The following is a 24842-nucleotide window of genomic DNA, read 5'->3' as shown; positions in this document are numbered from 1 at the left end:
CCCTGGAGGCTCCTGGTCTCAGTCCCCAGGCTTTGCTCTTCACCACCTGCACTCCCTCCCTTCGTCCTCCCCTCCAGTCCCCGGCTCTACAGAGCATCTCTGCAGCACTAACATTCACACATTGTCGGCAAGAGCCCTGAGTCTTCCTTGGATTCATGTAGCTGTAGCTCTGATTCCTGCTGGAGACCTCCACAAGGATGCCTCACAAGCCTGTCATCCCAAACCCTGGTCCCTAGTCTCCCGGCAGAACCTCCACAAGGATGCGTCACGAGCCTCTCATCCCAAACCCTGGTTCCTAGTCTCCAACGTAACGTGCTAAGGGGAGGTGTGGAAGGATGGGAGAGCAGAGCAACAAACAATTCCCTAAGGATAGGGATGGGGTGAACAGATGTTAAACTGCCTAATGAATGACTTCAATTCTCTGTGCCTCGGTTTCCTCATCTAAAAAGTGGTAAGAGTCTAGGCTTCCCTGGTGGCGCAGTGGTTGAGAGTCCGCCTGCGGATGCAGGGGACACGAGTTCGTGCCCCGGTCCGGGAAGATCCCACATGCCACGGAGCGGCTGGGCCCGTGAGCCATGGCTGCTGAGCCTGCGCTTCCAGAGCCTGTGCTCCGCAACGGGAGAGGCCACAACAGTGAGAGGTCCACGTACGGCAAAAAAAAAAAAAAAAAAAGTGGTAAGAGTCAGCCGAGATGCTTCCTGGGACTGCTGTAGAAAACGGATGAGATAACTTATGTAAAGTCTTTAGCAAAGGGACAGGCACTTAGTAAATGTCCAATCAATATTAGCTGTTGTTACTACTGTATATAAAATAGATAATCAATAAGCATCTACTGTATGGTGCAGGGAACTGTGCTCAATATTCTCTAATAACCTATATGGGAAAAGAATCTGAAAAAGAATGGATATATGTATATGTATAACTGAATCACTTTTGCTGTACACCTGAAACTAACACAGCATTGTGAATATACTGTACTCCAATATAAAGTAAAAAATTAAATTAAAAGAAAATTAGCTGTTGTTGGGGATAAAAGAACGAAACTGAAAGAAGAGACATAACACATCCTGAACAGCTTGATTTCCTTCCCTTGATGGGCTTCTGGTGTTTCAGGAAATGGCAATTCCATTTTACTAGTTGTTCAGTCTTAGACTTTGGGGTTACCTTTGATTAGACTTTGGGGTTACCTTTGATTCCCCTCTCTCATGCCTCCACCCTGACCCCGATAAATCCTGGAGGATCTACCTTCAAATTATATCTGGAATCTGACCATTTCTTCCTTCCTCCCTCCCTGCCTCCCTTCCTTTCTTTCTTTTTTTTTTTTTAAACGGCCTCGTGGCACGTGGGATCTTAGTTCCCTGACCAGAGGTCAAAGCCACGCCCCCTGCATTGGAAGTGTGCAATCTTAACCACTGGACCACCAGGGGAGTCCCTGGAATCTGACCATTTCTTACTTACTTGACTGCCACTACCCAAGTCCGAGTCCCCGTCAACTCTTGCCCAGATCACAGCACTGGCCTCCTAACAGAACGCCCTTCTCCCCCTTTCTGTTCTCTCTGTTCTCCACACATGAACCAAAGTGAGGCTCTTACTATTTGTTTTGATTCAGGTGAAGCCACTCCTTCAATGTCTCCCTACTTCACTGAAAGCAAAAGCCAAAGCCCTTCGCACTGGAGCCCCTGGACTTTCTTGACCTTTTCTCTCACTGTCGCCCTTGGGTCAGTCAGCCCGGGCACACTGGCCTCCCTGCTGATTTTACACACACCAGGGATGCTCCTGCCCTTGGGGCTTAAACTGGTTTTTCTCTTTCCACCCAGATATTTAAGGGCCTGCTTGCTCTTTCACTCCTGTAAGTTTCTGCTCAAAACTCTGCTTATTTTTCTTCACAGCACTTACTGCCAACTGACACATGTTTTCTAAATGCATTTATTCTCCGCTTCCTTCTCTCCCCGCTTTTATTCCCATTGCATAGAATATAAATTCAGTGAGAGCAGGACCTTTGTTTGGTTTATTCAGAGAGGTGCCTGGTACATAGTAGGTGCTCAATAAAATAAAGTGACTGAATGAAAGGATATGTGATTTATTTTCCTGAGAATCTCTAAGACATTTTATAAACATCTTATGAATCACAAGAGGTAATAATTGATTGGGACAGCCAATAATCATAAGACTCTTGAAGAAAGAAAGTTCTTATTTTTAAAACTTACAATTATCCATCCAGAATATTATAGGTGGTGGTAACCCAACTGGGGGTCTGCAGGGCAGTACCAAAGACTGGCCATTTCTAAGTGTTATTCGTTCAAGTTTTTCTTTGGTCCACAACGGTGATCCTAATGAAATAAAACAATAACTTCTAAGTTATTTCTGCATTGGAAAATAAAAAGAGCACTAGAAAGAAATATAAACCAAACTTTTGGAGAAATAGTAACTCGAAATTTATATACATTAACGACAAAAAAAATTTTAAATACGGTGTTAAAAAATGACATTAGTAGTATGAATTCTGAGTCAGCAATTCCATGTCTAAGAATTTATATTAAATAAATCCTTAAGAAGATACAAACTAATTTTTCTACAAGCGTGCCCTTCATGAAAGAATGAAAAACATTTCTATGTCAAAAGATTTGTTAAACAAATAACTGTACATGTACACCTTTGAATATCATACAGTGTTAGACATTGTATACTTATTTATAAGATTAATATAAAATATACATGATATCTAGATAAGGCAGAAACGGTTATAAAATAGTACTTCAGAATGAGCTTGTTTTCGACATGTACATACATATATGCCTGGGTAAAAATAGAAAGAATAGTAATTTCCTTGAATGAAAGGATTTGCGAGTAATTTTGAACTTTCTTTTTTGTTCATTTGTAATTGGTTTATTCTATAATGCGCACATATTATATACATAATAAACATTTTAAAAAATGACAAGAACTTCAAATGGTTGCTATTCTTTAAATACATGCTCTTGGGTTGTTGAGAGCATGTGGGTACTGACTATTGCAAAAAGAGCCACAATAATATCAAGATAGTGAGGTCACTCTATTTCCAGTGAAATTTTGAAATAAAAATGTTTAAAGAAATGCATGCATCCCAATGTTCACAGCAGCATTATTTACAATAGCCAAGACATAGAAGCAACAACCTAAGTGTCCATCGGGCAGATGCATGGATAAAGAAGATGTGGTACATATATACAATGGAAAATATTACTCAGCCATAAAAAAGAATGAAATTTTGCCATTTGCAGCAACATGGATGGACTTGGACGGCATATGATAAGTGAAATAAGTTTCTGTACAGAGAAAGACAAATACTGTATGATATCACTTATATGTGGAATCTAAAAAATACAACAAACTAGTGAATATAACAAAAAAGCAGCAGACTCACAGATACTAGTAGTTACCAGTGGGGAGAGGGATAGGGGGAGGGGCAGTTTAGGGGTAGGGAGTCAAGAACTACAAACTCTTATGTATAAAATAAGCTACAAGGATAGGCCCCAGCGTGGCTTCCGTGCCATCCATCTCGCAGTTGCTGCCGTAGGAGATCTTGGCGGTGGCCCAGGCCACACATGCCTGCAGGCCCCCACTTGTCTCCTGTGGCAGCCTCCGTGCAGTCACCCAGGCCCAGCCAGCTGCTGGGGCTCTCAGTCTGCCCGTTCTCTAGTCACCGCTTACTTCGGGGTCCAGCAGGAGCCGGAGACCAGGGAGACCTCGTGGAGGACCTTGCAGGGGCCGCTAGCTGCCTCCTGAGCCCACCTGGTCTTCAGAGACTCTCTGGAGAAGCTGTGTGGCTGACAGGATCTTGGTGCTCCAGCAGGGTGTCAGGCCTGTGCCTCTGAGGTGGGAGACCCGAGTTCAGGACATTAGTCCACCAGAGACTTCCCGGCTCCACGTAATATCAAATGGCGAAAGCTCTCCCGGAGATCTCCATCTCAACGCTAAGACCCAGCTCCATTCAACAACGAGCAAGCTACAGTGCTGGACACCCTATGCCAAACAACTAGCAAGACAGGAATACAACCCCAACCATTAGGAGAGAGGCTGCCTAAAATCATAATAAGGTCAAAGACACCCTAAAACACACCACTGGATGCAGTCGTGCCTGACAGAAAGACAAGATCCAGCCTCATCCAACAGAACACCGGTATTAGTCCCCTCCACCAGGAAGCCCACACAACCCACTGAACCAACCTTAGCCACTGGGGGCAGATACCAAAACAAACAGGAACTACGAACCTGCAGCCAGCGAAAAGGAGACCCCAAATACAGTAAGTTAAGCAAAATGAGAAGACAGAAACACACAGCAGATGAAGAAGCACCCAACATAGGAGCACTTCAATACATAAGGCAAATACTAACAGCCATAAAAGGGGCAATGGACAGTAATACAATCATAGTAGGGCACTTTAACAACCCACTTTCACCTTGGACAGATCATCCAAAATGAAAATAAATAAGGAAACACAAGCTTTAAATGATACATTAAATAAGATGGACTTAATTGATATTTATAGGACATTCCATCCAAAAACAACAGAATGCACTTTCTTCTCAAGTGGTCATGGATCATTCTCCAGGATAGATCATATCTTGGGTCACAAATCAAGTCTTGGTAAAATTAAGAAAATTGGAATCGTACCAACTATCCTTTCCGACCACAATGCTATGAGACTAGATATCAACTACAGGAAAAAAAATCTGTAAAAAATACAAACACATGGAGGCTAAACAATACACTACCTAATAACCAAGAGATCACTGAAGAAATCAAAGAGGAAATCAAAAAATACCTAGAAAGAAATGACAATGAAAACATGACAACCCAAAATCTATGGGATGCAGCAAAAGCAATTCTAAGAGGGAAGTTTATAGCAATACAATCTTACCTCAAGAAACAAGAAGCATCTCAAATAAACAACCTAACCTTATACCTAAAGCAATTGGAGAAAGAAGAACAAAAATACCCCAAAGTTAGCAGAAGGAAAGAAATCATAAAGGTCAGATCAGAAATAAATGAAAAAGAAATGAAGGAAATGACAGCAAAGATCAATAAAACTAAAAGCTGGTTGTTTGAGAAGATAAACAAAATTGATAAACCATTAGCCAGACTCATCAAGAAAAAAAGGGAGAAGACTCAAATCAATAGAATTAGAAATGAAAAAGGAGAAGTAACAACTGACACTGTAGAAATACAAAGGATCATGAGAGATTACTATAAACAACTCTATGCCAAAAAAATGGACAACCTGGAAGAAATGGACAAATTCTTAGAAAAGCACAACCTTCCAGGACTGAACCAGGAAGAAATAGAAAATATAAACAGACGAATCACATGCACTGAAATTGACACTGTGATTTAAAATCTTCTAACAAACAAAAGCCCAGGACCAGATGGCTTCACAGGCGAATACTATCAAACATTTAGAGAAGAACTAACACCTATCCTTCTCAAACTCCTCCAAAATATAGCAGAGAGAGGAACACTCCCAAACTTATTCTACGAGGCCACCATCACCCTGATACCAAAACCAGAAAAGAAACTACAAAAAAAGAAAACTAAAGGCCAATATCACTAATGAACATAGATGCAAAGATCCTCAACAAAATACTAGCAAACAGAATCCAACAGCACATTAAAAGGATCATACACCATGATCAAGTGGAGTTTATCCCAGGAATGCAAGGATTCTTCAATATATGCAAACCAATCAATGTAATAAACCATATTAACAAACTGAAGGAGAAAACTCATATGATCATCTCAATAGATGCAGAAAAAGCTTTTGACAAATTTCATCACCCGTGTATGATAAAAACCCTCCAGTAAGTAGGCATAGAGGAAACTTACCTCAACATAATAAAGGCCATATATGACAAACCCACAGCCAGCATCATTCTCAATGATGAAGAACTGAAACCATTTCCTCTAAGATTAGGAACAAGACAATTTTGTCCGCTCTCACCACTATTATTCAACGTTTTGGAACTTTTAGCCACAACAATCAGAGAAGAAAAAGAAATAAAAGGAATCCAAATCAGAAAAGAAGAAGTAAAGCTGTCACTGTTTGTAGATGACATGATTCTATACACAGAGAATCCTAAAGAGGCTACCAGAAAACTACTAGAGCTAATCAATGAATTTGGTAAAGTAGCAGGATACAAAGTTAACATACAGAAATCTCTTGCATTCCTATACACTAATGATGAAAAATCTGAAAGAGAAATTAAGGAAACACTCCCATTTACCACTGCAACAAAAAGAATAAAATACCTAGGAATAAACCTACCTAAGGAGGTAAAAGACCTATACTCAGACACTGATGAAAGAAATCAAAGATGACACAAACAGATGGAGAGATATACCATGTTCTTGGATTGGAAGAATCAATATTGTGAAAATGACTCCACTACCCAAAGCAATCTACAGATTCAATGCAATCCCTATCAAACCACCAATGGCATTTTCCACAGAACTAGAACAAAAAAATCTCACAATTTGTATGGAAAGACCCCGAATAGCCAAAGCAATTTGAGAAAGAAAAATGGAGCTGGTGGAATCAGGCTACCTGACTTCAGACTATACTACAAAGCTACAGTAATCCAAACAGTATGGTACTGGCACAAAAATAGAAATATAGATCAATGGAACAGGATTCAAAGCCCAGAGATAAAGCCATGCACATATGGTCACCTGATTTTTGATAAAGGAGGCAAGAATATACAATGGAGAAAAGACAGCCTCTTCAATAAGTGGTCCTGGAAAACTGTACAGCTACATGTAAAAGAATGAAATTAGAACACTCCCTAACACCATAAATAAAAATAAGATCAAAATGGATTACAGACCTAAATGTAAGGCCAGACACTATAAAACTCTTAGAGGAAAACATAGGCAGAACACTCCATGACATAAATCACAGCAAGATCCTTTTTGACCCACCTCTTAGAGAAATGGAAATAAAACCAAAAAGAAACAAATGGGACCTAATGAAACTTAAAAGCTTTTGCACAGCAAAGGAAACCATAAACAAGATGAAAAGACAACCCTCAGAATGGGAGAAAATATTTGCAAATGAAGCAACTGACAAAGGATTAATCTCCAAAATTTATGCAGGTCCATATTAAAAAAACAAACAACCCAATCCAAAAATGGCCAGAAGACCTAAGCAGACATTTCTCCAAAGAAGATAAACAGATTGCCAACAAACACATGAAAGGATGCTCAATCACTAATCATTAGAGATATGTAAATCAAAACTATAATGAGGTATCACCTTACACCAGTCAGAATGGTATCATCAAAATATCTACAAACAATAAATGCTGGAAAGGGCGTGGAGAAAAAGGAACCCTCTTGCACTGTTGGTGGGAATGTAAATTGATACAGCCACTATGGAGAACGGTATTGAGGTTCCCTAAAAAACTAAAAATAGAACTACCATATGACCCAGCAATCCCACTACGGGGTATATACCGTGAGAAAACCATAATTCAAAAAGAGTCATGTACCATAATGTTCAGTGCAGCACTATTTACAATAGCCAGGACACGGAAGCAACCTAAGTGTCCATCAACAGATGAATGGGTAAAGAAGATGTGGCACATATATACAATGGAATATTACTCAGTCATAAATGGAAATGAATTGAGTTATTTGTAGTGAGGTGAATGGACCTAGAGTCTGTCCTACAGTGTGAAGTAAGTCAGAAAGAGAAAAACAAATACCGTATGCTGACACATATATATGGAATCTTAAAAAAAAAAAAAAAAAGGTCATGAAGAACCTAGGGGCAAGATGGGAATAAAGATGCAGACCTACTAGAGAATGGACTTGAAGACACGGGGAGGGGGAAGGGTAAGCTGGACGAAGTGAGAGAGTGGTAGTGTATATATGGACATATATACACTACCAAATGTAAAATAGATAGCTAGTGGGAAGCAGTCGCATAGCACAGGGAGATCAGCCCGGTGCTTTGTGACCACCTTGAGGGGTGGGATAAGGAGGGTGGGACGGACACACAAGAGGGAGGAGATATGGGGATATATGTATATGTATAGCTGATTCAGTTTGTTATAAAGTAGAAACACACCATTGTAAAGCAATTATACTCCAATAAAGATGTTAAAAAATAATAAGCTACAGGGATATATTGTACAACATGGGGGATATAGCCAATATTTTACAATATCTATGAATGGAGTACAACATTTAAAAATTGTACACCTGTAACTTTTATAATATTGTACATCAACCGTACTTCAATTAAAAAAACATTTAAAGAAATAACACTTAGACCTCAATTACCCATTTCATACTTAATTTATTTCCATCTGGCTGTTTGGAGTATGCTTAAATATAAGATTCATGAGAAATTAATGATTAGATCAATTTGAGGAAAAATACACTTTCCTTACCCCTGGTGTTTTATTCTGGACTTGTACAAAAGACACATTGGATTGACAAAGCATTAGGCTGAGGAATTGAGGTCAAGTGGAAAGGGGTGATGATTTTCAGAGTACTGGAATCAATTCCATTGCTTTCTTGTAATTGTATTTAGATGGTGTAACAGATGCTGGGGTTGGAGCTATACTTTAAAAAGGGTCCTGTTTGGTGAACAGGTCTGACTTACTGGATGGACGGATGACAATGTTATTAGAAATTGCAGCCCCGCGTTCGTTCCTGGCTGTACACTGATAAACTCCTTCATAGGTCTCTGCTTTCCCCTCGCTCATGATGTTGACTGTGAGGGTTCCCGAGCCAGACTTCATGGTGACAAGAGGGTCTTTATCTATGTCGAAATGAGTCCCATTTCGGGTCCAGGAGAAACTGCCCAACGCATAAAGGATTAAGTTTGTTTACAGCCCAGAAAAACAGGATTATTTCCTAACAAATTCCTAGCAATTTTATGGATTTCTAAATAACGATTAGATTTTAGTATTCAGTAAAAGAACAATAGGCTCCACACCTAAAATGTTTCATTGAATTATGACTTAGAAAAAAGTGCCGGCCATACATACTAAGGTACATGTCTTCATTAGAACTAACCAAAATCTGACTCAATAAAGAAATCATGCATACAGATTGCCTGTCATCTTTCAAAGAAAACATAGGAAGTAGGTCTCCGAGGCACACTCTTTTAGAGCTTTATTAGCATTTTAATTGTAAACTCCATTGTTCATAGAATTGATAACCTGCCTATAAAGATTTGCTCTGGGCTGAAGTGTAAGAAGAAAGGCCTTCACAAGTACTAATATATGTGTGTGTTTAAAAGTGATCAGACCAGTGTCAAGTTACCAAAATGCAAAGTATGAGTTGGGAGGAGAGGAAACATGAGCTCAATGGTGTTTTAAGTGTCGGTTATTAAAAGTGATCATTGTATATCAAATATATTTTGAGAATTTTTAATTCTAGAGATGATTTTTGTAAATTTCTTAGGAAGTATTTCAAATTGTCAACTGAAAGTCGTCTTTTTCAGTTTTATTTATGTAAAAGACTGCCTTATATAAAAGTCCCAGTGCCCAAGTAATCAAATACTTGATAACTGGTCACAAATCAACAATGGCCATGCTCTTAACAAAAGCATGAATCTCTGAACTTTCCCATGATTTCCAAGTCCTCCTGGATTTCCCTTCCCACTGCTTATCCTTATAGCAGGAGTTGTCACAACTCCTAGGGTAGGGGACAGGGGTGTTGGCTGCTGCTGGCTTATTGTAGGTAGAGGCCAGGGATGCTGCAAAGTATCCCACAATGCACAGAAAAGCTCTTGTCTCCACAGCAAAAAAACTGCCCAGCCCAAAATATCAATAGAGCTGAGATGGAGAAATCCTGCCTAAGAGTTACAGGAGATAGTAATTAAATGTTAAACTAAAAGGGGTGTCATCAAAGGACATCACATTAGGGCCTGAGTGCTCAAGGGTTTCTAATAATATGACAGAAGAGATTGCTTTGAAGCCATCCTTTGATGGAAGTTTTTGGTATACTTTGGTCATTTTTTTCTCCGGTGCCAGTCTGTGATAGATGAATAAGGCTCGTCATAGACAAACTTGGAAATAAAATATTGAGAAAATTTCCCTTCTTTATAACTTAAAAAAATACACATTATCTCTCAAAAATAATGATCTAACCCTCCAGAATTTCCAGATACTACTGGACAAGTTATGGATCATCCACTAAGGAGCTGTGGGACCTTGGATAGGTTAACCTAGCATTACTGGGCATCAGTTCCCCATCTATAAGATATACTGGTTGGACCAGATAATGTCTACTGTCTCTCCCAACTCTAAAAGGCTGTACAGTGCGCATGCCAAGGTGCATATGGAGAATCCTGAGTGCTGAACACTGCCATGTTTGGAAAACCACTTGGGGCTATTTTATAGACTTGTAGAGAGCTAGGAGAGATCTTCGAAGTTGTCAAGTTCAACTTCTTTATTTTACATTTATCTGTAAACTGAGGCCCATAGAGAAGGAATCTACCCATGTCATAAAGCCATCAGAAGGCTCTTTCCACACCTTCCCACAATTTTTTAGCATATCACAGAAAGGTATCAGTATGGAAATGCAACCATCTGGGTTTTTAAGAAGGACCAACAGAATTTAATTAAGCAGAGAGACAAAACAATGGACCTACAAATGATACTTTAATAATATGCAGGACCTGAAATTAACTTCAACATGAATATCAATGCTTATTATCAATATTATAACAGCACAAAGCACACCCACCTTGGAGGAGGTTTCCCTTTGGCCTCACACTGGATTACAATATTCTCCCGTGGGTCAATAATGTAATCTTTTGGAGACTGTTGAGTAATGGTTGGAGGTTGTACCACTTAATGGTAGAAAGAAGAACAATGTAAAGAAATAAATCATTTAATATCATAATAGCAATCACTTTTTTCTATATCAAAATCACTTACCCTAGACTAAATATTCTCCAAATGTTTCTAATAATTTCCACTGTGGTAACACACCCCCTCAGCAGATTTTTAGCAAGCTAAAAGACTCCTAAAACTTTGGAGTCAAGGTATAACTCCCTTTTGGTAACTTTATATGTGCTCATAAAGCCCATTTCCCCACTCTGAAAGTATGGGAAAATAATTACCAATATAAGCTTAATATTAAGATGTTTCATTTCTGATGTAACAATGAGAAATTTCTCTGATAGTTTTGATTCAAATGATGCCTTTCAATGAAATTTAAGTTATGAGGTAAATTTGCATCTTTCTTGGGAAAGAGTTATGGACTTGTAGTTCATTACTGGGCTCATGTAAATTAATACATTGGTAACAAATATATTTGAGAAGCTAACGTGAAAAAGATGGTTAAAATTAGAGACTTGACATGTCTTATTAGAGCCAGGAGGTAGGTGGCTACTAGAAGCAAAGATAAAACAAACTTCTTTAGAAGAGAAATTGAATTGGGAAGCTCTCTGTTTTAGGAAACAATATTCTCATTTCACTCTTCAAAGTGTTATCTGATCATTTATTATCAAATTGTAGGGAGAAACTGTTCTGATCTGGAGCAACTGAATCTGAAAAAAGCTGGTACGTGGACATTTGATGTTCAGGTCACTCTAAGATTACCACGTCTTCCTTCTTGTGAAATCAGAACCACAGAGTGTAGAACAGGAAGGGACTGGAGAAATAATCCATTTCAACTTCTTTTGTTGCTCAGAGCAGCAAAATAGCTTGACTAGGAAGGCACAAAGCAGAGAAGAGAAGCGAACTCTCCTGGTGGAAGCCACTGCCTTGCACAACTCGAAGGAGAGCTGTTTACACAGACCAGTGGTTCTCAACCAGGGGCCATGTGCCCCCAGTCCTTGGGGGACATCTGGCCACATCCAGAGTCCATTTTGGTTGTCACCACTGGGATGGGGGTGGTCCTGGCATCTGGTGGGTAGACGCCAGGGATGCTGCTAAACATCTTACAATGTACAGGATATCTTTACCATGTAAAGACTTATCTGGATCATTTTTCATATTCTGGATCGTCCCTTTCCTCTCCACCTATGCTCTGTGCTTCCTTTGTGAAACTTCTTCCACCTGTCAATCAAGTATTTCCCAAAGCTTAATAATCGTCCTCAGCTTTTGTCTTTCTTTCCTGTGGTGAATTGTTGCCAGGGCTAAATTGATCATTTCCATGTTCAATGCCTTATAAATCTGTAAACATGGATCTCTTCTCTTGCTTTGTCTGCAGTCTCGGGGCTGTTCACCAGACGTCTCTTACTAAACATCCAAATAACACCTAAAATATAGATAAAAAATGAAACTCATAATTGCCATCATTTATTGTGCACCTATTAACTGCGGGATACTGCACAGCGTCAATTTCAACTCCTTTAGCAAGATCCATCCCTTCCTCGTCCTCCTTAGCCAGCTGCTCTTCCCAGCCTCTAGCACTGTTCACAGGACACTCATGCTTCTAGCCGGCAGTTACCAAAGCTGGTTAACAGTTTGGGCTAGTGGTTAAGAACTAGTCTATTTCTTACCAGCTGTGAGACTTCAAGCAATTTTCTTAACTTCTGTAAGCCCTCGTTCCCATAGAGGAAAAACAGGGTTTAAAAGTAGTATCTACCTCCTAGGGTTGCTGGGAAAATTAAATAAAATAATTTGTGTAAAATTCTTAGTACATTCCAGTCCTATAATGGTTCAGTGATGTTAGCTATGAACATTTTTAATTAGACCAGCTTCACTTTGGAGTGATCCTTCAGGCTTTGGGAGTAGAGAGTTTGGGATGATGGAAAGAAGCCTAGAATTTCCCACTCAGGGACTGGTGGGCATAGGTGGTGGGTAGGGGGATTTTTAGGAGTGACTCAGTCCAATTCTTTGTGCTTTTCTGTAAGTGACAGAGGTGCAAGGGTAATGGCTGCAGACCCAGAACTTCTATTCATGTGTCTGTAACAGAGCTGGCTTAGCTGCCACGCGTAACTACTAAGAGTTTAGCACCTAGATGTACCTCTTTGAAGCGTGCTTAGGTCAACTGGCAACTAACAAGGGCTTTGAAGTAATAAGGGGAAAAGGTGGTTTTATATAATTTTCCTGGCTAATCTAATATCAAGGAATTTTTCAAATGCCTGAAAACTACTTTTTTAGGTAGATGACAGATGTTGCCCTACTGTCAGAGGCAGCAGTTATAGATTAGAGCACGCCACGCAGAGATGATGTGAATGGGAGTGCCTGTCTTTTGCACACATCAAAACAATTCTCAAATTCTCTGGGCCATTATACTGATGACACTTAGAAACACTAGTCTACCCAGTCCTACAGGTTGAAGAAGTTTGACAGCGAACTCGGGTGAAGCATTTTCATGCACCCACCTCCTATATATACCCAAAGACATGTTTTTATTCCAGCAAGCCTTTAACAGCATTTAGAACCAGACATTCTCTTCAAATTTAGTGAATTTTCTCACTGAGTTACATCAGATGTGAACAAAGCTCAGAAGTTAGTAGCCCAGAATACTGGTAAAAGAAAGACAGTAATACCTGAGTCTTCAGAATTCATGCAAGGAATAGATTAAACCTGCTTCTTGGAATTTAAATGCAATGATTAGCCACAGTAAACACACACACTTAAAAAGACGTTAGTCACGAAAACAAAATCATGCGTTTTAATTCACAGCATTCATTCAAAAACAAAGACACAGTCAAATTTTCACACTGCCTGGTAATGACGGAAAGACACTTACAGTCTTCAAGAAGTTTTGCTTTTTCCCCAGCAATATCAGCAGGTGAGTGGGCAGACAGGATTAAAGAAAACCAGGTGTTAGTAATAAGAACGTTAGCACCCTGAAGATAAAAGGGGCATCTTGCCTATTTTATTTGACCTAAAAAACCAGTAGAGCAAAGACGGAGGTTGTGAAGTAGCAAGAGAAAGAAACTCCCATTAAAGGTTTTGTTTATTCCTGAAGCAGACCCTTCTACATCCACATATGGAAGAACAAAAGGGATCCTGTAGGCCAAAAAATGATTCTGCCAGGAATAGGAATGGCTAATTCCATTCCATACGTGTTGTGCTGGACAAGTAATTACATTCAATTTGAAAAACAGCTGAAATCTACAATTAATCTGAGTTGTCACAGACTGTGTTGTGTCTGATCCTATTACCCCAGACATCACTACGCACATGGTGACAATACCTAACAATGGGACATTGCTACAATGACAGCGCTCCATCCAAGCTAAATCCAACACTGATCTGAGGTTTTTAGATTTCTACGGTTAATCGCCAAGTAGGTAATTGCACTTTTCAGACTGCTAGCATGTTTCTGCTTCAGAATTCCTCAGTCACCCAGGGTTTGCTAGTACCCACCCCAAGGAGCGGCTCATGGAAAGGGGGGATAAGGAAGAGGGGCAGGGAAGAAATGACATTAGCATGCAATTCACATGACTCTGCTGTGCTGCCTGTCATTACTACTTGCAAAGGTTAATGCAGGAGCACCTGGGTTGCCTGTGACTTTCTTTTCATCATGGTTCTGCTGTTCTCCATTAGCAGCGATAATTGAGTTAGCCGTAGGTGACTGTTTCCCTCTGATTGTAAGACTGAGCAGTCAGATTAAAGGGGAACATATTTAACAGAAGAGAGAACAAAAGCATTTCTCTCAAATGCTCTTTCTTCTACACATCCATTAGGGCAAATGCTTACTTAGGCATTCCAACTCCAATGGGCTTAACCAATCATATCTCTTTTTTTTTTTTTAACTGAAATTAAGGTCACTGAATGCATATCTTTTGAAAAGAAGGAGAACGTTGCATTTTCTTACACTTTAGACTAAAGATGCACAGAAAAGGGAGTCAACAAAGTATGGGGCCAATCACATCTCTTCTTAATTGTCTCCCCACTGGCAGTTGCAACCTCATTGGCAAAAAAAAAAACCAAAAAAACCCCTGACATCCCAACAATAGAATCGCCCCGGGAAAGTGTACCTTCCTTGTACCTTGGAAAGCTCGCCAAACAGATGTTCTATTCAAGAAGCTAATGGATTTAAAGAGGTCATGCTGATTAGGGATGAAGAATAAACCAATTCTGAAGTACAGTAATAGTCCAGATTTCAAATTCTGCTTTCCGTTGCAGGAAAAGTGACCCATTGGCCCCTAGCATTATCTTTATTTCTTACAAACAGGCCACCCAGCCCAGGGAGAGTGCAGTATATACAGTACTTTATTCAGGAAAGGGTGGGCTCCTATAGTAGCTGTTACTTGCTCCACTTTTTTTTTTTTTTGTGGTATGTGAGCCTCTCACTGTTGTGGCCTCTCCCGTTGCGGAGCACAGGCTCCGGACGCGCAGGCTCAGCAGCCATGGCTCACGGGCCCAGCCGCTCCGCGGCACGTGGGATCTTCCCGGACCAGGGCACGAACCCATGTCCCCTGCATCGGCAGGCGGACTCACAACCACTGTGCCACCAGGGAAGCCCACTTGCTCCATTTTAAATAGTAATTTTGCCGAAGACTTGTTTCATTCTCAACATTGACATCTTGGTTTTTTATCACCGTTTTAAAAACAAAGACCTCTCACTAGGCTTTAGATAAGATATAGTTCCTAGCTCTAAACTCATATTAAGATCCAAAACTCAAAAGTGAATTGTGCCTTGTCTGAATCCAGAGAAACGAGCCGTGGGTAGTTTGGGGATACAGAGGGGCGTGGGGTTGGCTGAGAGATGATCTTTTCACTCTTAGCATATGAAGAAAGAAGGTGGAGATGCGGGGACAGGATAAACGGGGTATGTGGGGGGTCTCTGTGATCATTTTAAAGCGATTTCTATAGTTTTCTTGCGGGACTGCTTCTATAAAGAGTTGCCTGCTGGGAGGATCAGGGTAGCTCACAATTCACTCCTTCTCTGGTCAGCCCCCCCATGGTACACCAAAAGCACCTGAGGGGAGGGAAAGATAATGACAGGGAAGGGACAATGTGTCTGCGATTCAATGGCCATTTCTAGGGTCTGATTCTTTATAAACACAGGGTGCTGAAGGTAAAAGCCAGATTAGTTTTGATTCACTTTTCAGGATCACACGGACATCTCCTCCATCCACACGGCTCAGAGTGATGGTAAATGCCGGGGAGGGTCTGACTCCCGGGCCTAAGAGCTTTCCAACGTTAATACTTACGATCAAGAGGGACTTCCAGTGCACTAATCATCTGGCACAGGAAGAGGATCAGGGGTGCTCTGCTTGCAGATAAGTGCTTCTTTTTCGGCATCATTATTTTAAGCTGCATTAGCTGAACTCCCGCTGAGCCCCACAAGCTGAATTTCCTTTTCTTCTTTCACAAAAGATGTGTGTGCAACGTTTAAATAAGTCTCATGCAGGAAACTGAAAAAGGATAGGAGAAGAATTATAGTGCACTTTTGAAAAAAGGAGGAAACGAAGAGAGGAAGTCGGCAGCACAGAAAATCAGTTCTGTATTATACATGAACTCTAAATGGAACTCTAACTTTTAAATATTTCACTCTGAAGACTGAGAGACTCATTTATTCATAAATCAGCTAAAATTAGGTCAGAAATATTTGTAGGGATGTCAAGCAAAATCTGTCAACTTTGCCACCCTTCTGGTTTTCCCATTTTAAATATCTGCTTTATATTAGAGGCTACCATGTTCCTAATAGATCAGGAAAACTTGGCTTATAAATCAGTTAGAAGGTGTGCCTTTGAAGGGGAGGCCTAATGGCTTCTCCTTTCTAGAGATTACCACTGGGAAGGTTCAGGGCATGGTTGCCAATTTGCTTCAAACCCCAAACACTGATTTACCGGTTCAACCACCAAGAATTCTGGCCTTCTCCATCTCCTACCTAGACGGTGGCAACAGCTATGCCTGGGCTCTGAGTTCCAGGTCTTCCTCACTGCAGTCACCCTCCTAAACAGTGCTGATTAGTTTTCCTAAGGGTCTTTGGTTAAATACTGGGAGTAGCCCCATGGGACCTACCCAATTAAAGTTCAATATATCCTTAAATAAGTAATACAAAAACTTGAACGACCTGGTCTCAATTCATCCCACCAACCTCATTTCCCTCTATCATCACGTAAGTATTCTTTTTTGCCTGATTGTCTGACTCTGCTTTGCTTTCTTGGGTCAATCCTTCAGTACGCTTTGAATTTTCCTAACTTCTTGCCTTGGTTTATTCTATTCCTTTTACCTGGAATGCCCTCTCCACCCTATGTCCTCAACAATGTCCAATGGGTTTCTTTATAGAGCGTTTACTGGGTTGGCCAAAAAGTTCATTTGGGTTTCTGTAACATCTTATGGCAAAAGCTGAACGAACTTTTTGGCCAACCCAACATGAGCTGATCACTCAAACTAGAAGGCATTTCACTCTCTGAGAATCTCTGAAATTACGTTTTATTCATCACATATAGTATACAGGTAGATACAGTGATAGACTTTTTTGGGGGTATGCATACTCTCTCCCCTACTCCTTCAGGCAAAGGTTGAGCCTCTCCCATCTTTGTATTCCTCTCCTATCACCTAAGGTAGTATGCCCTGCACATGAAAGTACCAAGAGAACATGAGCACACGGAATACAGACCTCTGTCCTACAACAGACCTCTACCTGGAATGACGGGTTTAATCACAGCTTCTCATCAATAAAGAGAAGTGTGAGTGACCAATGGCTCTCTTGCGAAGGTAGGGGTGTCATTATTATAAACTAAGATTGTTCTTACAGCTTAATTACTGGTGTAATCGTGTATTTTTAAAATGTCCATCTTTCCCACTGAACTCAAAGCCTCGAAGGGTAGGGACAACATCTTTCCTGTTCCCCATTGTGTCCCCAGAGCTCATCACAGTGCCTGGCACGTGGTAGGGAGTAAATAAATATTGGTGGAAAAAAATTGAAGGAGGGAAAGGGGAAAGGTGAGGTTGTATTCAGATAGGCACTCTGACCACAGTCTGCCTGTGGCTATATTTATATTTACGCTACTTGGTTTAAAAACCAAACTCTTGTCAATATGATCAAATTAGTTGGCATATCATGTCTGTGTATGGAAGAGAGCTTAAATGTATAAAAGAAAAATGAAACAATGCTGACAACATGTGTTTTGCTAGCAGCTGAGTTCTGATTTGAACCGGATTATAATTATAGTTGGACATTTCTTGCTAAACAAATACAAAAAAATATGCTAAACATAGACATGATACATATATAAATATTATTTTGTGAATGAAACATCCATACTGTGTGGTTTCATTTAAGATCCAGGAAATTTGTCTTCCCATATTATAATATATAAACAATCATGACCATTAAACAGCGAGAGGCCGGTAGAAAAGCTCGCCCAACCATTTCTAACCAAAATATAATCCAGACTGTCTTTCTGTGCATGCAAAGCAGATCTATACCATTTAATCGAATTGACTTAGGTCTCTCATGATTTTTTTTTGGGTTGAAACGCTAATTGTGAATTTACACATAAGCTTCAAGGAAAATTAACATAAATGGCACAAATGGCACTAAAACAAGTCCATGGTACATACTACACATACTGAGAGAAAAGGACAGAACCAAGCACCAAGAAGACAAAAGGCATACCCGCTTGATTTGTGTGTCAAGCTAACTGAGTTTATTCAATTTAAGTGTCTAGCTTTCTGAAGAGACGCCAGAGAACTAAAACACTTTCTAAAAGATGTACTAAGAAATTGTAACGCCCGTAAGATCGTAAGCAACTACATACAATTTCCAAGTTTTTCATTCATTATTTATTTTCCTTGGATGCCTTAACGACTCATCCTTCAGAACAGAGAAAACAATGACACAACGTCGTGTAAAAGAAAGTATCATTCAACTGCTTTGCCTTTTCAGAATATAGATGGAATAAAATATTCCACATTATATCACAGTGTTATATAAAGAAAAAAATAAAAATCTTAAGAAAAACTGAAACAACACTTACTTAAAGAGACATGAGTCAATCTTCACAGTGAGAGGAGCTCATGAACTACAGGGAATGAAGATGTGGTCTCTCTTCAGAAGCTGTAAGTTCATTTAAACCAACAGCCACAAAATCATCTCCAGTGTAGATTCTGTTTGGGGAGGACAAAGCAATGGCCCAGCCCACCCTCCAAATCCTGCCCATGGAAAATCACCGACTTCTCCTATGAATGCCATCACAGGTGAATAACCCAATACCCAAGGACAGCATTAGGTCCCCGGCACTCAGTCACAGTGAAAATCAAATACAGCTACAGAAAACTGAGCTTTCTCTCTTGAAGAGCGATGGGCTTTGCAAGTCTTACAAAGAAAAACCACTGCTTCTGCCCTCGGAGTACCGATGTCAGCACCCTGCCCTGCCAGGAGCCCACCTGTCTTTTACTTTACCTTGGAAAAAGGATGGTCATTCTCTCATACATGAGAAGCGTGAACTAAAACTAAATGGTTAATGCAATTACATTAGCATGAATGAAACCCCCATTTGAAATAGCAGCATCTTGTTTAGTCAAGGCTAGAGGGCATGTTAGCACAATATAGCTTATAATTTTCAAACAATATTTGCCACAGACATTTTAAAGCATGCTTGAATGAGGCAAATGATAGGTTCATCTTCAGAATATAAATCATCCTGATACTGAAAACCACATATATTGTTAAAACAACCCAGAGTAATGATAAACAGGAAAGCCTTTTACTATTTCACTTCATTTCACTCCGTTCAAAGCAACTTTTCATGTATTACCTACAGAATCTCTTAACAGAAGGAAAAAAAAATCTCCCTCTTTTAGTAAACTTTTTATCATCAGGAAAGAAGCACAATTCAAGATTTCCTTACTTCTTTTGCCTAAAATTCATATGAAACCATACAGCACATGTTGCCTCACATTTTTACCATATATTTTAAAAGAAAAACCTAAGGTTTTGACAAAGGATTCATATTAAGCCCAAGAAACACAGCTCTCTTGTTGCTTAAGAAGTCCTGTCATTAAGAAAGAAAAGAAAATCTTTGTTTTTCTCAAGTGAAAACTGAAATTATTCGAATAAAAAAAATATAGCAGCTCTCCACTAGAACCAGAAGGCCATGCACTACTTACCACTTCATTCTAGCCTGTCTGTACTTTTCAGCTTCCCAACATGGGTGGTTCAATGTTGATTGCACAGTGTAACACAATCTACTCTCTAAGCCAGTAAACAAAGATGCTTATGTGACTGGATGCCCTTTGGCACACTAATTATCGCTCTGGTGAGCCCTCAGCGGCTGGCCTCACTGAGTGGATAGCTAACTGGAAGTGGCATCATCTTGACTGTGAAAGGCGTTTTTCAGCAATCAACTCGGGATGGTTACTTGTTTTTTTAATTGAGGTATAGTTGATTTACAATCTTGTGTTAGTTTCTGACGTACAGCAAACTGATTGTTATATATCAATATACATGTATGTGTGTATATATATATTCTTTTCCATTATGGTTTATTACAGGACGTTAAATATAGTTCCCTGTGCTATACAGTAGGACCCTGTTATTTATCTATTTTATACATAGTAGTTTGTATCTGCTAATCCCAAACTCCTAATTTATCCCTCCCCCAACCCCTTTCCCCTTTGGTAACCGCAAGTCTGTTCTCTATGTCTATGAATCTGTTTCTGTTTTGTAAATAAGTTCATTTGTGTCATATTTTAGATTCCACATATAAGTGATGTTATATATTTGTCTTTCTCTGTCTGACTGACTTCTCTCGGTATGACAGTCTCTGGGTCCATCCATGTGGCTGCAAATGGCATTATTTCACTCTTTTTTACGGCTGAGTAGTATTGGGAGGGTTACTTTTTATATTTTGTTAAACATTTACCAAAAGGAATAAGCACACTAATGCCCATTCCTAGCCCGTGCTTGTGCTGGTCAATCACTGGTTTTGAGTCTAAGACTACGGAAGGAAGATTAGAGAGAAATGGACAAACACTTTGTATAATTAACACAGGAACAAAGTCACACAAATCTACACAACTCCACTACCAGGAATGCGCCTTAGAAAAAAGGAGTTTGGGATTATGTGACTCTAGAGAGTGTAACGATCTCTTCAAATAACAAGGCAAACTTTGTGAAGCAGAGGAACATGTTTCTAATTCCCTCCCAGACCAAAGGGATGTCCCATAATAGAGATTCTGCAAGGAATCTGGTAGCTAGAACCTGGAATAGTACTGAAGGAAAGGTGAATAATTAATAGATGTTTTTTAACCAAGTAATAGATGACAGAATACATCTTGATAATAGCTCAAATCTCCAATACTCAGAGCACTCTAACTGATTATGTTACTTGGTATTCATAAAAATCACAGAAAATAGAAAAGCAGGTATTATACCCATTAAACAGATGAGGAAAAAACCAATCATGGTGGCCATTATTCACTGAGACCTTCTATGTGCCAGGAATCACTCTGAGTTTGTTCCATGTATTAATTTATCTCATCTTGCCAATAACCCCAAAAGGGAAACTCTATTTCATTTCCCAGTTTACTGGTAAGGAACCTGAGATGCGGGATGGTAAAGTCATTTGCTTAAGGACACACACAAGGTATGTGAAGTGACAGACCCAGAGCTCCAGTTCTTCCGAAAAGTTCTAGAGCTTTCAGCCTGTCACATTGCCCTTCTTCTCATATCCTCTTATTTTGCATTTAGCCAATAAGCAAACAGAATTACCAAGTTTAGTCACTGATGTTAAAAAACAAAGTGCTAATGGTTTGTGAATATCTACAGAAGACCTTCCCCGTGTGGCCCAGAGCACAACTTCAGGGGCCCCTTCACACTGGATGGCATGTGAACAGGGCCTGCTGGAACTGTACCACATGTTGACCCTGGCCTTTGAAAGGAACCACAAGCTAGGACACTGTAGGCAAGACACACTTTCAGAAAGTTAATTTTAAAAGCAGGCAATGTAGTTATGGAGAACAATATGGAGGTTTCTTAAAACAATAAAAATAGAGTCATCATATGATCCAGTAATCCTACTCCTGGGCATATATTTGGAAAAGACAAAAACTGTAATTCGAAAAGATACATGTACCCCAATGTTCACAGCAGAACTATTCACAGTAGCCAAGACATGGAAGCAACCTAAATGTCCACTGAAAGACTAATGGATAAAGAAGATGTGGTACATATATACAAGGGAATATTACTCAGCCATAAAAAGAATGCAATTATGCCATTTGCAGCAACATGGATGGACTAGAGATTATCATACTAAGTGAAGTAAGTCAGATAGAAACAGACAAATATCATATGATATCACTTCTATGTGGAATCTAAAAAAATGGTACAAATGGACTTATTTACAAAACAGAAATTGATTCACAGACATAGAAAACAAACTTACGGCTACCAAAGGGGAAAGGGGAGGAGGGATAAATTGGGAATTTGTGATTGACAGGTAAACACGACTATATATAAAATAGATAACTAATAAGGACCTACTGTATAGCATAGGGAACTATATTCAATATCTTATAATAACGTATAATGGAAAAGAATCTGAAAAAGAATATATATCTATATTTATCTGAATCACTTTGCTGTATACCTGAAACATTGTAAATCAACTATTCATCAATTTAAAACAAAAAGGGAACCACAAAAAATTTAAAAACTAAAAACTAAAAATATTTAAAATGCCTCAAAGAAAGTAGGCAATATACATGCACATGGTACAACATTCATAAGGTACAAAAGGCCACATAATTCAAAGTAAGCAGCACAACAACCCAGTTTCTCCCTTGGAAGGGTTACTAACGCCAAGTTTTGTGAATTATTCTAGGGATATTTCATGCATGAAGAGGTCTAAAAACACACATCACACAATATTTTAAGGACCGCTTGGATATAGAAAACAATTTTAAAGCCCTTTTGCCATTGAAGTTAGATCATCAAAAACAGCCAAGTCTTTCAATAAAATCTAGTTATTTGCAACACACGAAATTATTTGGATACGGGCTTTTTCACACCTCCTTAATTTAACACAGCAATTACAAGAAAGGAAACAGTAAAGGATGATTAACTGAGAGATCTAAAACAAAGGATAAAGCATGCTTAATGAAAAGTGCATATGCGTGAGGCTAATGGCAACCATGACCAAGGGCGGCACCTGTCCCACACTTGTCCAGCCAATTATCTGATGACATCTGTCAGGATCGGCTTCAGGGATGAGAGAGCTGACGAGAAAAGGAAGGCTGGGCGGAGTAAGAGAGAAAGGGACTAGGGCCTCTCAAAGAAAGCCTTCCTCACCCCCACTTCCGAATCCAATCACAATTAGCTAAACAGATCAGAGAGGAGACTATTCCCTCAATGCTTGCCATGTTCACAGTCTGTCTTTCTGCGCTGACGCCATCATCCTGACCGGGGCTAGAAGAATCCGGCGTGGGTGTCTGACCAAAGGCCATGTAGAGCCTGTGAGATGACTTGGCTATTTTAGAGGGCTGGAGAGTGACCAACGAAGTGGTAGTAAATTCCTTTCTCATGGGGAGCATGAATAGGAGGCGGAAAGAGAGAATGAGTCAACAGTTTGGAGCAGGAACAAAGGCCAAAGATGACACAGAGGCAAGGCAGCATGAGAAACCATGAGTAAGCAGGGCATGGGAGGTGTCCCGAGCAGAATGCGGCCGTGGGCAGCAACAGGGTCAGTAGAAGCAGACAGTCACTGAGTGCCCACGGCATTGGTGGAATGCCTGGCAGGTGATGACAAGGACTTGCTCCATTTGCACTGTGATCACCAGGTCTCTCAAACTCTTGGCATCCCAAACAACGTTCCAAATCTCTATGAGGTTCGCCAGAATAGAGCTTGCGGTTGAAAGGTCTTCTTGTCTTTCTTCCAGCGTGTGAACGCTAAAACGAGCCTTCACTAACGTGGTAGGTAGACTGTTACATCAGTGGTCCACAGGAAGCACTCCTCCAGCATGTGTCCCTTTGTGTACTCCCTTCTCACTATGACTCCGGGCTTGGCCATGGGACATGCTTTGGCCAATGGGATTTTAGCAAGGATTATGCGAGCAGAGGTATGATGAGCATTTGCACACTGGGCTTTCCTCTTGTAATGTTCCCTCTAGGAAGCTTAGCTAGACTATGTATGGTGAGAGGAAAGAGTAGAAAGAGACCTTGGGGAGATGAAAGATCATCTTGGACTTTTTGGGCCCTACTGAGCTCCCAGCTAAGATCAGCTGAGCAAGTGACCTGCTGAACTATATGCAACAGAAGAACCATCTGAGAACAGAACAATCAGATGCCAGTCATCTGAGGGTTAACAAACGCTTAGAATTACAAAAAATAATTGTTTCAAGCCACAAAATTTGGAGGTGATTTGTTATGTAGCCACAGATACCTGAAACAATTAATTAAGATAAACTCAGATCGGCTATTTCTTGCAACCAGAAAGATGCTAATTTGCCCATTTAAGAGTTCTGATGGGGCTTCCCTGGTGGCGCAGTGGTTGACAATCTGCCTGCTAATGCAGGGGACACGGGTTCGAGCCCTGGTCTGGGAGGATCCCACATGCCGCAGAGCAGCTAGGCCCGTGAGCCACAACTACTGAGCCTGCGCGTCTGGAGCCTGTGCCCCGCAACAAGAGAGGCCGCGACAGTGAGAGGCCCGCGCACCGTGATGAAGAGTGGCCCCCGCTTGTCACAGCTAGAGAAAGCCCTCTAAATAAATTAATAAACTCCTACCCCCAACAACAAAAAAAGAGTTCTGATGATTTAGATGCACAGATCTTCTTACAAGGTCATGGCTGGGACCACAGCAATCCTAAATGAATAGTCTGGTGATGTCGGTTTTCCCTCTAAAATGATGTCATTTTGTTTTTTCCTAGATATACTTCCTTGTATATATGTTGGTCCAGCCAAAGGACACAGACTTAAGTTAT

The 24842-nt window shown here is 40.2% G+C and overlaps 1 protein-coding gene across 5 annotated transcripts in view; it reads right to left on the bottom strand.

Moving 5' to 3' along the window:
- Positions 1–24842, bottom strand: part of NRCAM (neuronal cell adhesion molecule) — a 323257-nt gene that overhangs the window by 79724 nt on the left and 218691 nt on the right. For 4 of the 5 annotated variants that reach the window (XM_073809554.1, XM_073809556.1, XM_019940696.3 and 1 more), the window contains exons 4-7: positions 16119–16322; positions 10739–10844; positions 8646–8842; positions 2208–2330 (exon numbers count right to left, since the gene is read on the bottom strand). In XM_073809554.1, the coding sequence (XP_073665655.1) occupies positions 2208–2330; positions 8646–8842; positions 10739–10844; positions 16119–16227 (535 nt within the window). In that variant the 5' untranslated portion in view covers positions 16228–16322. Of the gene's footprint in view, positions 1–2207; positions 2331–8645; positions 8843–10738; positions 10845–16118; positions 16323–18896; positions 19045–24842 lie in introns of those variants that run through there. The other variant, XM_073809555.1, reaches the window with a different exon arrangement.

Source organism: Tursiops truncatus, chromosome 9 (genome assembly GCF_011762595.2).
Source record: "Tursiops truncatus isolate mTurTru1 chromosome 9, mTurTru1.mat.Y, whole genome shotgun sequence".
In the NCBI taxonomy this organism is placed as follows: Eukaryota; Metazoa; Chordata; class Mammalia; order Artiodactyla; family Delphinidae; genus Tursiops; species Tursiops truncatus.
Note: the sequence above shows the minus strand (reverse complement) of the source record. Positions and strands in the feature narration are given on the sequence as shown.